The sequence below is a fragment of the Clytia hemisphaerica genome, unplaced genomic scaffold (assembly GCF_902728285.1).
Source record: "Clytia hemisphaerica strain Z4C2 unplaced genomic scaffold, Clytia hemisphaerica genome assembly, whole genome shotgun sequence".
NCBI lineage: Eukaryota > Metazoa > Cnidaria > Hydrozoa > Leptothecata > Clytiidae > Clytia > Clytia hemisphaerica.
In genome coordinates, this window is record NW_027104613.1 from 281,720 (window position 1) to 297,062 (window position 15,343).

At 37.8% G+C, this 15,343-nt stretch overlaps 2 protein-coding genes across 2 annotated transcripts in view; both read left to right on the top strand.

Moving 5' to 3' along the window:
• Positions 1–178: 178 nt before the first annotated feature.
• On the top strand, positions 179–11,508 carry LOC136824357 (uncharacterized PPE family protein PPE62-like). The gene is made up of 4 exons (XM_067080511.1): positions 179–420; positions 10,537–10,673; positions 10,779–11,050; positions 11,149–11,508. Exons 1-4 carry the CDS (start codon positions 179–181, stop codon positions 11,506–11,508), a joined length of 1,011 nt encoding a protein of 336 aa, XP_066936612.1.
• A 2,253-nt stretch (positions 11,509–13,761) lies between these two features.
• Positions 13,762–15,343, top strand: part of LOC136824358 (uncharacterized PPE family protein PPE62-like) — a 2,460-nt gene continuing 878 nt past the window's right edge. The window contains exons 1-5 of the mRNA XM_067080512.1: positions 13,762–13,774; positions 13,863–14,093; positions 14,429–14,536; positions 14,783–15,043; positions 15,170–15,324. Of these exons, the coding sequence (XP_066936613.1) occupies positions 13,762–13,774; positions 13,863–14,093; positions 14,429–14,536; positions 14,783–15,043; positions 15,170–15,324 (768 nt within the window). The remainder of the gene's footprint in view (positions 13,775–13,862; positions 14,094–14,428; positions 14,537–14,782; positions 15,044–15,169; positions 15,325–15,343) is intronic.

Here is a 15,343-nt window from a genome sequence, read left to right on the forward strand (position 1 = left end):
GTTTGTTCACGATCACCAATATAAATTTCATTTCAGATAGAACATCGCATTTCAAAGACCAGTCAGTTTATCGGAACTACAACCGGGTCGTGGGAAACCTGCGTTTGTTACCGATGGTTATAAAGGAGAATTGTGCAATGATTTCTCAACCAATCTTATTCACTCGGAAGCGGGAAAAATGGAAATTTGGCTGAGAATTGATTTGGGTGGAATGAAACAAATCAAATTTATTGATATTTTTGATCGTACAATAGGAGCACCTCATCATCAACGACTTGCTTTTACAGATATTATTGTGTATGGTCAGAATCCTATGGATAACCGCCAGCTTTGCAGTACTATAACATTGCAAGATACTGCAAATAGTGATAAGGTTTTTAAAGTTTGTAACGAGATTTTGACTGGGAGTGGAGTTGAATTGTACAAGGCCCCCGGTAGATGGAAAATGATTCATCTTTGTGAAATAGCTGTGTACGGACCTATAGATTAAATTTCATTATTTTTATCCATGTCATATTACCCTCTAACCTACCCCACGGCACGCATTAGCCTAATTTATAGAATTCGTGCATCTGTTACATGCGTAAAAAAAGTATTAAGTCGAAACACAACTATGAGTAAAAAGCTTATGTGCATATTCACAAAATTATTTTTGAGTTTTCCCTATTTTTCCGTTGATTTTAAGGATATCTAAATTTGTGCAACCATAGTATAAGAAAGCCGTGGCTGGAATGAGTACAGCTGAATTTTTGTTGTTCTATCTATGTCGTAAGAACGAATTTTTTTATGGTGCAGGGACAATTTCCATTATCAATTTAATTGACTTTTAACAAACTCTTTCGTTAGACTTAATTTTGCTCATAAACGCAAATCTCTTGATAATTCACACATTCATAAGATCAAAGTAAAAGAAGACTCTTGATTTAGAAGTACTAGAACGTCAGAATGTCAGTGCTTTAAGAATTTGAAGAAAATTGAGTGCCTCGAAATGCCTTCCAGATTATTTTGAAAAATTCTTACTGGTATTAGTAAATAAATAATCAAGCTGCATTCTGTGAAAATTTCATTAAAAAAACAACAGTATTGAGGTGACAGCAAGCATTCGATGTTTAACATTTGAAAATTAGTTCTTTTAATAAAATGTGTGTTATTTGGTCCTAAATTTATAAAAATTTATTTGGAATTTATAAAGATATACTTTAAATAAGGTAATAAGAGAGGACAGTGAGAAAAGTTTGAAACTTTAAAAGTAATTGTTCTTCAATTGAATATTATGAACACTTTTAAGGTTAAGGATTTTGTTAGCTTCGACTTCTTATAAACCACGGAGACACAGATAGAACATCCATTAACGACAAAAACAACAGCGTCATCATTCCAGCCGCGGCTTTCTTATACTATGGTGCAACAGGAGAGTAATAAAAAGTGCTATTACTTAACAAGTTAAATTAACTTTTTATAAAACAAACAAAACTAGGCTACGTTATATCTTCCTTTATTTCGAGCGTAAAACTCCTAATGAAATAAGGCCTAAAAGCCTGGAGCTGTGTAGACTAAAAAAAACACGAACATAGATAACTGTGCAAGGTCACTCATGGCGACCAAATCCGTTGCTTAGAAAGACTGGATTTAGCAAACGGGTTTTCGTCGCCATACCTCATTGTTCGGCGCCGAAAGCTATGTCAAAAGCAAAAACGATGTTCTATCTTTTAGTTATGTCCTTATTTCATTGATTTGACCTTCTTCATCCCGGATGATTGCTATGGTTATTTGGTTCTCGCCATGGTGTTCTAAATCTACAGGCCTAGCGAGCATGTAGTGACTTTGATTATTTTCAGAAAATTGAGCCTTTTTGTGGGGCCTGAAACCCCACAAAAACGAAGTCGCTGCACGCTTGCTAGGGCTGTAGATTTAGAACGCCATGGTTCTCGCTAAATGCACGCTAGATAGAACTGCTGTTTGTCGTCACATTGTATTATTTATCTACTTTGATACTGATGGTACTTATCAACAACATAATGTATCAAATTAAAAAGATAAATCGAATATTTCAACTGTAAAATAAATAAATCATAATGCACCAAACTCAAGATAAATAATTTTTTTAAAGGTTTTGTTTTTACATAAGTGTTCCCGTTTCATATCAGACACATATTTCATATCAGGACAGAGTCTACCTATTGTTATATTATATGCTTATATAAGCTGAAAATGTTTTTCTTTTCCTTTTTCTGACCAATCTTGCTCCACACCCGTATCGATCCAATGTACACCCCTGTGTCACAGACCCGGTGGACCCCCCACCCCGGTGGAAAAATAGGCCAAAAAATCGTCCCGGTGGAAAAAATACCCTACATTTTCAACCCCACTGGGAATTTGCCCTATGATTCTATCCCCATTGAAAATTGAACGGAAAAAATTGGACTCCAAAACGATCCCCACTGGAATTTTTGAGCTGGTAACAATAGTTTTTCTATCCCCATTGGGAATTCGATAGAAATTTTCATCCCCACTGAGGGAAAAGGTTCCACCGGGGCACCGAGACAGGGGTGTCAATGTGTAAAAGCTTATAAATTTAAATTGATGAGAAAAGAAACGTTATCACTCTTATTTAAAAACAAAACCTTTATACTGTAAATAATTATAAAATTGTAATAAATATACAAAAATAAAGAAATACATACTTTTATCAAAAGAATAAGCTAAGTATGTCATAAGGTGGCGTAGAGAGTTCCTCATCTTTCAAAAGTCTGATTGCAATGATCCATTGATCCATGGTTATGGACAGAAATGGTGTGATACAGTCGACTCCATGTAATTCGATCTTCAAGGAACCGCAAATCTTCTTCGAATTATAGAATGGTTTGGCTTACGCTTTTTAGCTGAGGGGCACAATATGTTATGTAGACTGGAGTCGTTTATAATGCATGTAATACTAATAATAAACACAAATAATGATACGGGATTTAGTTTGTATAAACGACTGGAAGAATCCGGTGTTCCAGCCTTATAGACACCGGGCCTAGCTACGCAGAAACTTGCGTAGTGAGAAAACAATTTATCAAGCAGCAACAAACTCAGCAGTAAAATCAACTCAAATGAAACATTTTTAACACACAAATCCACACATATTTTATTTTCAAAAAGTTTTTTTGAGCGGGAAAAAATTTTAATTGCGATATTGACACTTTTTTTTTGTTTGGAGTTAGTGCACAAAGGTTTCTAGACGACTAAAATTTACTTTTTTGCTTTATTTCTAATATGTCTGAATTAGTCGTCTAGCTTGGTAGACTATATGTTTTGTCAAATTAAATTTTTTTTTGAATGATAACTAGATTTTGCCGAATCAGTCTATTCAAAAAAGCGCATGCGTAAGGTCAAATATTTTAACCATCTATTCATCTAGATCTAGGATAGGAAAAAGTTTATAGGCTATATATAAGCGACCATCGGTTATTTAGACGAATTCAAATCAAAAATAAAACTCCGGTAATTGTTATTTTTGAATAGCAAACCATTATGCAAACATCTTTATCGTGATCAGCCTTTCTTAATATATCTAAGACTAGCCATAATTTCCATTAAAGTGCCACCGCAGCAAAACGAACACATACAGTTGAATTTGCTTTCAAAAGGAATGGTATTATAGTAGGTCTGACTGGTATAATTATCGTGCAAATTTGGAACAAAGCACCAAATTTGGACCAGATACACCTAATACCCTGTGGATTGATATTAGAAGGGCGGCTCTCATTTCTGGACCCACTTATTGAAAAACTAGGCTAAAGCCCAAGGGCTCATTTTTTATGGAAATTTCAAACTCATTTTAGGCCAAAACCAATTATAGAATCTGAAAGCTCTTGAAAAACTATATTATATATAGTAATAGAAGACTTTTAAGCGAGTAAACGCTTTTTTTATAAGAATGGTGTAAATCCATTTCATCATGAGAAGTCCATTTCATCATGGATATTCTTAACTTTTTTGGGAAAATCATCCTAAAATATTCTTACATTACATTCTTAGGTTAGGATCCTAATTCATACTAGATTTAACATTTAGTAAATACGTGTCAAGCATAAAATGACAATTTTGTAAAATGAGTGAGCCTAACTTGGGGATAATTGATAATTTATAATTAAAAATGCTCTTAAAATGGCATTCTTAGCTTTAGTAGCAAAATTCCCATGATGGCGATATTCGCTTTAGCTTCGATATTCTTAGCATATTCTTAGTATTTTGGTTATTTTCATCTTGGAGATTCTTATAAAGTGTATTCTTATAAAAAAAGCGTGTATGGCCGATTTTTGTACTGAACAGGAGTTATTTGATGAAGAAGTGGTGGTTTCCCCCTCAGGCTGTTCGGTCATAAATCACTTTGGCATTTCTACATCAAAGAACTACCGTTCAGGGTGAGATGGTGGGCCCGAGCAAATCGATTTAATTTTATGCGAATACCCGCGATTGAATCGTGAACGCGTGAAAAGTACTCTGAAATTTCAGATTGTCGGCAATGCCCATCAAAGAAAACCTGAGGCGAGAACCTTCACAGGTCTTCTTGCTGAACCATTGTTAGAGCACGAAGAGCTGCTTGGAGGTTAGGTTAGGCCTTAACAGTCAAGGACTATTGCAAATTAGGATAAATGCGAGTATTTAGCCTCAATACGATAACTTATCCTAACTAGGATAAAATTTATATCCTAATTAGGATAAAAGGAAGAAAAACTTGATTTATTGAATAAACTTTGAGATCCGCGTTGAGATTTGCATGAATTTGAGTAATTTAGAACCAGCAAAGTATACTTGTGAAGTCTCATCTCCCTGTCAGCGTGCATTCAGAAGTTATTCATTTTTTAAGAAGTACTTACAAACTCCAAATACAGAAGCAGCCGCCGACCTAAAATTTGCAAATATCTGTTCTGATTTGCCAGCTGGAAGGATTTTCCCGAGTTAACTGTTCTTACCTACCAGGGCTGACAAAATCTTATAAGAACAGATCGCTAAATTCCAGCTCGACTGAAGGACTTTTAAGAACAGAAACTTAATTTTCAGCTAACAGTTAAATATCTGTGCGAACAGGTCGACAATTTCCAGATGTTCTACACAGATGGAGAATTTTCAGCTGCCACTCCAGGCAACCACATTCAGGAGGAAAAGAACAGATCTCAAAGACTTTTTGACTTTTTTGAAATTCCCTCAGAACAGATAGGAAATTCTTAGACACCTTATTTTTTGGATATCAAACTATTTTTTCATAAGAACAGATCATATTTTTCCAGCTGGTCCCAATCTTCAGTAGAACAGATCATATTTTTCCAGCTGGTCCCAATCTTCAGTAGAACAGACCATATTTTTCCAGCTGGTCCCAATCTTCAGTAGGGCGGGGGGGGGAGTTTCAAGGAGTAATGAATACCGAAACACCGGCAATTTTTATCGAAATACCGGATACATTTAACTCCAAATACCGTCACCGAAAATTTTTATATTACATTTTGGGCCTATTTCGTGAGAAAAGGTATTTCAACTGCAAAAATTGTTGATGAAATAAGGAGTAAGGGATACCACCCTTCATTTCCAACTGTTATTAGCTCAGTATATCAGACGAACGATCTAATTTCCAAGTGCAAATAGCATAGAAGAAAAAAAGTTTAATTACTGACAAATTGTAACCATGGTTTGTGCCGACCGAAGAAAATTTCGATTTTAACACTTTCTTATTTGGCTAAAAGCACTATGAATTTAGAATGGTTTTACTATTGTAACTAAGTACCTCAAAAAGTCTTTTGATGGATAATTCTTTAGTTCTAATTTGAGAATTAGGCAGTACCTATCCCATCACCTTCCTTTGAGAAAAGGGCAATAGTATGGTTGTTTGACCAAGATTGGGGATGCTAATTAAAAAAAGGCAACCTGCAAGGGCTGGGAAAACATTTTAACAAAATAATGCGAGCGAAGCGAAAATTTGTGCTAATTTACCATATTTATAAGGAACTTTGAACTCCTTAATGCAGTTGTGACTCGATGGCCGAGTGGTTAAGGCGCTGGCGTTCTAATCATAGGCGCCTTGTATATAGGTTGGCAGACGATATCATGCAAGTGAAATTTTTCAATCTAAGGACCTAGACGGGGGTTCGGTTATTATCAGTTAGGGTTAAGGTTGGAGCTCGAGAGTCACAATATAAGGCCAAAGGCCTTCTTAGGGGCATCCGTACCCTGTGACCTAACTTAGGATCCCGTAGGGATCCTTGTAGGGGCACCGGTAGGGTTGGGAGCTTTCTTAATAAAGGTCTGTGAATTACACACTATAATTATTTGTGAATGACAGCATTCTGCCGTGTCTCGTTGGCGCCAGCGGTTAGGCATTGGGTTTGTAAACCAAGGTTGCTTGTATTTGGTGGTTCGAGCCGGGGTCGGAGACCTATTTCACCGGTACGGGCAAATTTCAGAAAAATACTTAGAAAACAATTAGAAACACTAGAGAAAGTCAGAAAATCAGGATAGAAGATAGGAAAGTAGAAAATAGGTGGGAAATAAGAGAAGATGCATCCTGGTGGATGATATCGTTTGCCAACCAATCCCATCAGCGGCAAAATATTCGAAACTTCGGGAAATGCACCAAAAACTTTCAACACTTAGCTATACAAAGAAAGTGTCAAGAAATAGAAGCTCAGAGTGGAGGATGGGAAGGAAATTTTTTGCGTCACTTAAGGAACCCGGTACGAACGACATTCGGTTATTTCCACGTCAGCTGGACCTTCACGCCCCTCCGGCTTCTTGTATTTAGTTAAAAGTGCCGCAAAAGATAAGAAGCTGTTACAGTTTAATCTCTTTAACTTAAACCTCTATAACAGGAAACCCTCCTTAACAAGAACAAATTTGTGTTTCCCAAGCGTGTGCGAGTTATGGACACTCTACTGGGGAGGGTTTCAAGGGGTACTGAATACCGAAATATCGGCAATTTTTTCCCAGAATACCGGACACAATTAACTCCAAATACTGTCACCGAATATTTTTACATTTCATTTTGGGCCTTTTGCGAGGAAAGGTATTTTAACTGCAAGAATTGTTGATGGAACAAGGAGTAAGGGATACCCTATTGAAAACTTCATTTTCAACTGTTATTACCTCAGTATATCAGACGAACGGTCTAATTTCCAAATGTAAATATCATAGAATTGAAATTTAATTACTGACAAAGTCCAACCATGGTTTGTGCCGACGGAAGAAAATTCTAATCGATTTTAACATTTTCTTATTTGGCTAAAAGCACTATGAATTTAGACAATTGTTTTACATACCTCAAAAAGCTCTTTTTATGGATAATTCTTTAATCCTAATTTGAGAATTAAGCAGTACCTATCCCATCACTGTCCTTTAAGAAAAGGGCAATAGCATGGTTGCTTGACCAAGATTGGGGAGGCAAATCAAAAGAAGGCAACCTGCAAGGGTTGAGGGAATATTTTAACAAAATAATGCGAGCGAAAGCTAGCACGAAAATTTTACAGGTCCGGTAATGTGGCTAAAAGTGTGTTTTGTGATGTGAAATTAGGGAAAGGGACTCCAGATAGGTTAAGTCCGTCCATTTACCTTTGGATCAAATTCTACTCTAATAAAGAAAAAAGACATTTGTAAGTGCTTGAGAGAAGGTAGCACTTTTTTTGTAAAAAGTCATTTTAAAGGATAGTGGACTATAACCACAAAAAAGTTGCCACTAGACTGATTAGAGGTGGAGCTGTTTCTGACCCCATCCGTCACCACGCTACTGTTTGGAAGCTAAAGTGTCATATAATACATACAAAACTGATCATTTTAGAACACATGGGTGTAGTTTTCTAAAATTTAAAAAAGTTTAGCGCCGCAGGCAATTTTTGGAAGTCTCTTTATGAAAAAGTTCGGAAAAATTTGAAAGTTACCGAAATACCGAAGTTTTTACGAGTAAACATCGAAATACCGACATTTTTTAGGCAATTTACCGTCACCGGCAGCATTTCAAATACTGGAATACCGTACTTTTTTTTCTTAAAATACCGAAATACCGGACAAAAAAAGGCTGATACCGTGTTACCGTAAACCTTGAAACCCCCCTTTCAGTGAACAGACCACTTTTTTCCAGCAGACTTTTTTTCTTTAGTTCGCTAAGAACAGACCACCATATTCAGCTAGAACGTGCCTTCAGAACAAATATTTTGAAGTCCCTCTTCGGTGGATGCTTTCACAAATATTAAGCATCGAACTTTTTTGGTAATAACTAGATAAAAATAATTAGATATAACACAGCGTTATTTACATTTGTTTCAAGGAGAATGAACACTTTTGACACTAGGCTTCTGCTCATCCTCTAGCGAAAAAAAGTTTCTTATAGGAAGGACTATATAGGAAGCAACCTCGTTTCCTGTTTATTATCAGCTTTTTGATTTTACTGATAGCGCTAGATAATACGCAGGGAACGAGGTTAATATTCTCTGGCGTCAATCAGTAACGTAAATAAAGCCTGGGATACACGGGGATGAGGTTGTATAGGAAGTATATCTATAGAGGTCTGCGATTCATCAGACTATTTTGACACTTTCATTCACTCAAATTTGTTTTAAAGTTCTTTATTTTTTATGACGGGAAAACGCGTAACAATTAACATAAAATATTATGTACTATTCCTCCTAACTAGTACATAGCTTACACTAACATGCCACCGCAGCAATATAATATTTAAAAAATTCTATAATAAATTGTATAATCATAACAATGTCAATTGCAAGATTATAAGAAATGCATGGGGACAAAAAAATAGTAAGTAACTACACGTTTGGTTAAACGAAGAAATAAAAGATTTTCTTTTTCCTGAAAATAATAACAATAACACTCCATCTAAATAAATAAAAACGATGGCCTAGTTATAATTAAGGTTTCGACGAAGACATGAAAAAATCTAATTAAAAAGAAATGACTCTTATGTTTTGCAAGCTAAAGTTTATTCCACTTAAATTGGCATTCATTTTGCTATCATGTGGAAACCATATCAGAGTAATTAGACTACTCGAGTACCTAATAAACGTACAGTAGCGAATAAACGTACAGGGTCGAAAATGGAGGCATGCAAACCTAATTGAAGGATCTTTTTAATGAGGTTAGGGAGTAAATATTGGGTAATTTGCTTTCTTTTGACGAGTAGAACAAACCTCAAAAGTCAAAGATGGATATTTATCATTAGAAACAAAAGTAGGCACTTGAAATTGAGGAAAATTTTTTGTTAAAATTAATAAACGTACATGTACGTTTATTAGATACCCGAGAGTATCTTCCTTGAGAGTGGTTTGTACATGGTAGCAAAACAAACTTCCAATTTACATGGAATAGATTTTAAATGTAAGACGGGTTCAAGAAATGAGCTTGTCGGAACAGGTTGACGAGATAAAGCTTTTAATGCTTTAAAGATTGAAACATAAAAAATAATCAGGAATAATTAATTGATTTGATTATTGATTGATTTAATTACTGATTGATTGATTGATTGATTCTCTATTGCTACTTTGCCTAATAAACAATAGTCAAGAGGATACTGCGGATAAAATTTATCAAAAAGTTCTGCGCCATCTTAAATAGGGCGAAATAGAAACCAATCCTAGCTAAGGCCCGGACTCCCTCCACTCGCCTACGCTTTGATTGTACTTCTCAAGCAAAATCTTTTATGTTGTTGGTCAAAAGAAAAATAAAGATATGCCATTGTGGTCCATTCAGACGTACAGTCGAGAAAAGTTGAAATGCGCCTAATTTTTTTTAAAGTGCATAGTACTTTTTCATGATGCAATCTTTTCTCCAAACTAAAAGCTGATTGAATCCATTAAGATGATCGCAGCGCAGACAATGAAGAGATGTGCCTTCAGGAAGCTAGACTTTTTGAGTTTATAGCTATATACTTTCACTTTATGGTGTTTCTGTATGACTGTCTGTGTGCCTAGTCTAACCACCGTTAAATGCCTTCGGGAAGGTCCCTCCTAACTTGGAAAGCCAGAATTGGAGCTATTTCACCAAACTACTGGAGCGCAAGTTATTACGTAGGCTATCACAACTGAAAAAGTTGAATGTATGCGCCTATACAAACTTTTTTCAGGTTTTCCAAATAGATTTACCACACTGAACAAACAGTGAAAACACTCTAAGTGAGGTAAATCTATTTTGAAGCGTTGTTACTAAAAGAGGTAACGAGTGGTAACGAGTGGTAACGAGTGGTAACGAGTGGTAACGATGTGGTAACGAGTGGTAACGAGGTGGTAACGAGGTGGTAACGAGTGGTAACGATGTGGTAACGAGGTAACCAGTGGTAACCAGTTGAAAACGGTGGCCCTAAGTCTCCAAATTTGAATTTCTCGATTCTGGTGGTTTTGCAACAGATGCTGATGGCTCTCGTGGTTCTGCAGCAGGACCTGGCAGATCTGGTGAATGTGCAGTAGGAATTGGAGATTTAGGCGAATGTTATAGTGGAGTTGATGGATCTGGTGAATGTGATGGTAAACTTGGTTGTTTGGGTGAATGAAATAGTGGAATTGATGGTTCTGGTGAATGTGAATCAAAGATTGATGGTTCTGGAGGTTCTGCATTAGGAGTTGGCGATTCTGGGGAATGTGCATCAGGAGTTGGTGATTCTAGTGAATGTGCAGCAGGAGTTATTGGTTCTGGTGAATGCAATGGTGGAGTTGGTGGTTCTGGTGAATGCAATGGTAGAGTTGGTGGTTCTGGTGAAAGTACAGCAGGAGTTGATGGTTCTGGTGAATGTACAGCAGGAGTTGGTGGTTCTGGTGAAGGCAATGGTGGAATTGGTGGTTCTGGTGAATGTGCAGCAGGAGTTGGTGGTTCTGGTGAATGTGATAAGGGAATTGATTGTTCTGGTAAATGTACAGCAGGAGTTGGTGGTGCTGGTGAATTTAATGCTAGCGTTGATGGTTCTGGTGAATGTGATAGTGGCGTTAATCGTTTAGGCGAATACAATGCCGGTGTTGATGGATCTGGTGAATGCAATGGTGGAGTTGGTGGTTCTGGTGAATGTGCATCAGGAGTTGGTGATTCTGTTGAATGTGCAGCAGGAGTTGGTGGTTCTGGTGAATGCAGGGTTGGTGGTTCTGGTGAATGTTGGTGTTCTGGTGAATGTAACAGGAGTTGTGGTGGCTTGGTGAATGTGTACATGGGAATGGTGTTCTGGTGAATGTACAGCAGGAGTTGGTGGTTCTGGTGAATGCAATGGTGGAGTTGGTGGTTCTGGTGAATGTGCAGGAGGAGTTGGTGGTTCTGGTGAATGCAATGGTGGAGTTGGTTGGTGCTGTGGTGGCAGTGGTGGGAGTTGGTGGTTCTGGTGAATGTACACCAGTAGTTGGTGGTTCTGGTGAATGTGATAAGGGAATTGATTGTTCTGGTAAATGTACAGCAGGAGTTGGTGGTGCTGGTGAATTTAATGCTAGCGTTGATGGTTCTGGTGAATGTGATGGCGTATCGTTAGGGCAAATAAAGCCGTGTTGATGGATCTGGTGANGTTGGCCCAGGCCATTCGTGAGTAAGAGTCGATCGTCAACATAAGGGAAAAAATATTGTTCAAACCCCACGATAACTAATAGACAAATACTTTTTCCACCAGGGGGGGGCACTCGAAACGATGGTATGTACCGCGCAAAATCTGCTTTTCAAAATCGTACCATTACAGTGCAGTTCAATATGGCTGAAAAGGTATCCTTTCAGTGCATTTTCTCTTGATTTACCCAACCCTTATAGTGCACTATATTTCTCAGCTGTAAATATGCGTGAAAGAAGAAGCTTGGGAAATTTTCGGTTTCAAAGAAAAGCTGAGAAAATTATTATTGTCATGACAGCTGTAATTATCAGACAATAGAAACTTTTTCAAACAAACAAGAAGTAAAAACCTATCTTTTTAACAATCATTTTGAATTTGTTTTAAAATTCGAACCTTGTAGTAACGTAGCCGTCTAAGAAAACAGCTATTATTTTTTAGAAGCTTCCTTACAATCTAGTTTTCATATTTAAAGAAACTAGATTGCCAGTTGCTGACGTGTGCGAAAAAGAATTTCGGCACGACTGATCCTTTTGTTTCGATAATAACATCAAAGCTCGGGAATTAATTTTCTTCTTGTTTCTTTCTTTCCTTTTTCTTTCTTATCAGTTCACCCTTTCTCTCATTTCTTTCAAAGCGTGGTTAGCTCATGCGGTTAGATCGTCTGTCTCATATCATATGCTTGGGGCTCCGAGTTCAATTCAAATGGGAGTCCAATTTTTTCAATTCTTGATTTTGTTTTTGTGATTCTCTCATCACTTTAATTTTGTATCACATTTTCATTAGAGTGAAGAGATATCAACGTGTTATGTAATGTTAATTGCTATAGTAATTACGCGTTCAATTCGAATCTATGATCTGTTCCCTCCTAATGAGGAGTTCAATATCTATCTATCTATCTATTTAATTAAGTAGCATTAGGCGTGAGCCCATATTCGCCACATATAAAATTTAAAGTTTAAAATAAATATTATAACTAATGTACAAGTTTTATTAAAATTAAGGGAAAGAATATAAATACTAGAGCAAGAGTTAAACAAAGTTAACTAAGGCTAAGGTAAGACTAAGGCTATAGTACTTAAAAATAAGAAAAGTGATATGAAAAATGAATTAATGTGCTAATAAGTAAAATTTTTTATTGATATATATACAAAATAAAATAAAATAAAACTCCTTCCTATTATTGAGTAAACCTCAGAAATAATGCAATAGATTAGTAGATGCTAAGCAGGAATGAATGAATTAATGACACAAAGATAGTTCTAGGAGAAGGTGCTAAGACTTGGCACAAAGATTGTTCTAGGGTAAGGTGCTAAGACTTGAAAGTGGAAGTAAAGATTCATTGTAAGGCTATAGCTGTAAAAATATATAGTTAGGATAAATGAGATTTAAATATGTTTTAGAAGTTCGTCAGAAAATGTTGTTAAGTTATCATTCATGGTCACTTCATTCGGAAGTTCGTTCCACCAGTCAATGGTGGTAGGGACAAAAGAGTTGGAATACGCCAGGAGCTTAACCATGCACTTGTTGGAATTCGAGGGAGAAGACATAACTTGGACCCCCCAATATGGACCCCATTATGGACCCCACTATGGACCCCAATATGGACCCCAATATGGACCCCCTCAAAAATTGGGAATTGCATCACGACACCACGCGGTCGAATTGTATCATGATTACGACATGTTTATTTTCATAGACTTGCTATTTTTTTGTATTTCTTGAAATAAAATCGTTTCATTATCATAAAATAACTTTGAAATTATGTTTTAGAACATAAGGTCACAGGTGTCATTCATAGACACAGGACACAGGTCATACAAATTACAGACCAGAAAAATTGTATCATATCATATAATTTAAAACATGAAAATAATATATGCAATGGAAACAGTGTATACAAAATATGCGTTGTTACTAAAAGAGGTAACGAGTGGTAACGAGTGGTAACGAGTGGTAACGAGTGGTAACGATGTGGTAACGAGTGGTAACGATGTGGTAACGAGGTGGTAACGAGTGGTAACGAGTGGTAACGATGTGGTAACGAGGTAACGAGTGGTAACCAGTTGAAAACGGTGGCCCTAAGTCTCCAAATTTGAATTTCTCGATTCTGGTGTTTTTGCAACAGATGCTGATGGCTCTTGAGGTTCTGCAGCAGGACCTGGCAGATCTGGTGAATATGCAGTAGGAGTTGGTGGTCCTGGTGAATGTGCAGCAAGAGTTGGTGGTTCTGGTGAATGTGCAGCAGGAGTTGTTGATTCTGGTGAATGTGCAGCAGGATTTCGTGGTTCTGATGAATATGCATCAGGAGTTGGTGGTTTTGGTGAATGTGGAGCAGGAGTTGGTGGTTCTGGTGAATGTGCAGCAGAATTTGTTGATTCTGGTGAATGTGGAGCAGGAGTTGTTGATTCTGGCGAATGTGTAGCGGGAGTTGGTAATTCTGGTGAAAGCAATGGTGGAGTTGGTGGTTCTTGTGAACGCAATGGTGGAGTTGGTGGTTCTAGTGAATGTACAGCAGGAGTTGGTGATTCTGGTGAATGTACAGCAGGAGTTGGTGATTCTGGTGAATGTGCAGCAGGAGTTGGTGGTTCTGGTGAATGTGCAGCAGGAGTTGTTGATTCTGGTGAATGTGCAGCAGGAATTTGTGGTTCTGGTGAATATGCATCAGGAGTTGGTGGTTTTGGTGAATGTGCAGCAGGAGTTGGTGGTTCTGGTGAATGTGCAGCAGGAGTTGTTGATTCTGGTGAATGTGCAGCTGGATTTGGTGGTTCTGGTGAATATGCATCAGGAATTGGTGGTTTTGGTGAATGTGCAGCAGGAGTTGGTGGTTCTGGTGAATATGCAGCAGGATTGTTGATTCTGGTGAATGTGCAGTAGGAGTTGTTGATTCTGGCGAATGTGCAGCGGGAGTTGGTAATTCTGGTGAAAGCAATGGTGGAGTTGGTAGTTCTAGTGAATGTACAGCAGGAGTTGGTGATTCTGGTGAATGTGCAGCAGGAGTTGGTGGTTCTGGTGAATGCAATGGTGGAGTTAATGATTCTGGTGAATGTGCAGCAGTAGTTGGTGGTTCTGGTGAATATGCATCAGGAGTTGGTGGTTCTGGTGAATGTGCAGCAGGAGTTGGTGGTTCTTTCCTGGTGATGTTGCGCAGGAGTTGGTTCTGGTGAATGTGCAGCAGGAGTTGGTTGGTTCTGGTGAATGTGCAAGAGGAGTTTTGGTGATGTGCAGGATTTGGTGGTTCTGGTGAATGTGCAGCAGGAGTTGGTGGTTCTGGTGAATGTACAGCAGGAGTTGGTGGTTCTGGTGGATGTGCAGCAGGATTTGTTGATTCTGGTGAATGTGCAGCAGGAGTTGTTGATTCTGGCGAATGTGCAGCGGGAGTTGGTAATTCTGGTGAAAGCAATGGTGGAGTTGGTGGTTCTTGGGAACGCAATGGTGGAGTTGGTGGTTCTAGTGAATGTACAGCAGGAGTTGGTGATTCTGGTGAATGTACAGCAGGAGTTGGTGATTCTGGTGAATGTGCATCAAGAGTTGGTGGTTTTGGTGAATGTGCAGCAGGAGTTGGTGATTCTGGTGAATGTGCAGCAGGAGTTGGTGATTCTGGTGAATGTGCAGTAGGAGTTGGTAATTCTGGTGAAAGCAATGGTGGAGTTGGTGGTTCTTGTGAACGCAATGGTGGAGTTGGTGGTTCTAGTGAATGTACAGCAGGAGTTGGTGATTCTGGTGAATGTACAGCAGGAGTTGGTGATTCTGGTGAATGTGCATCAAGAGTTGGTGGTTTTGGTGAAT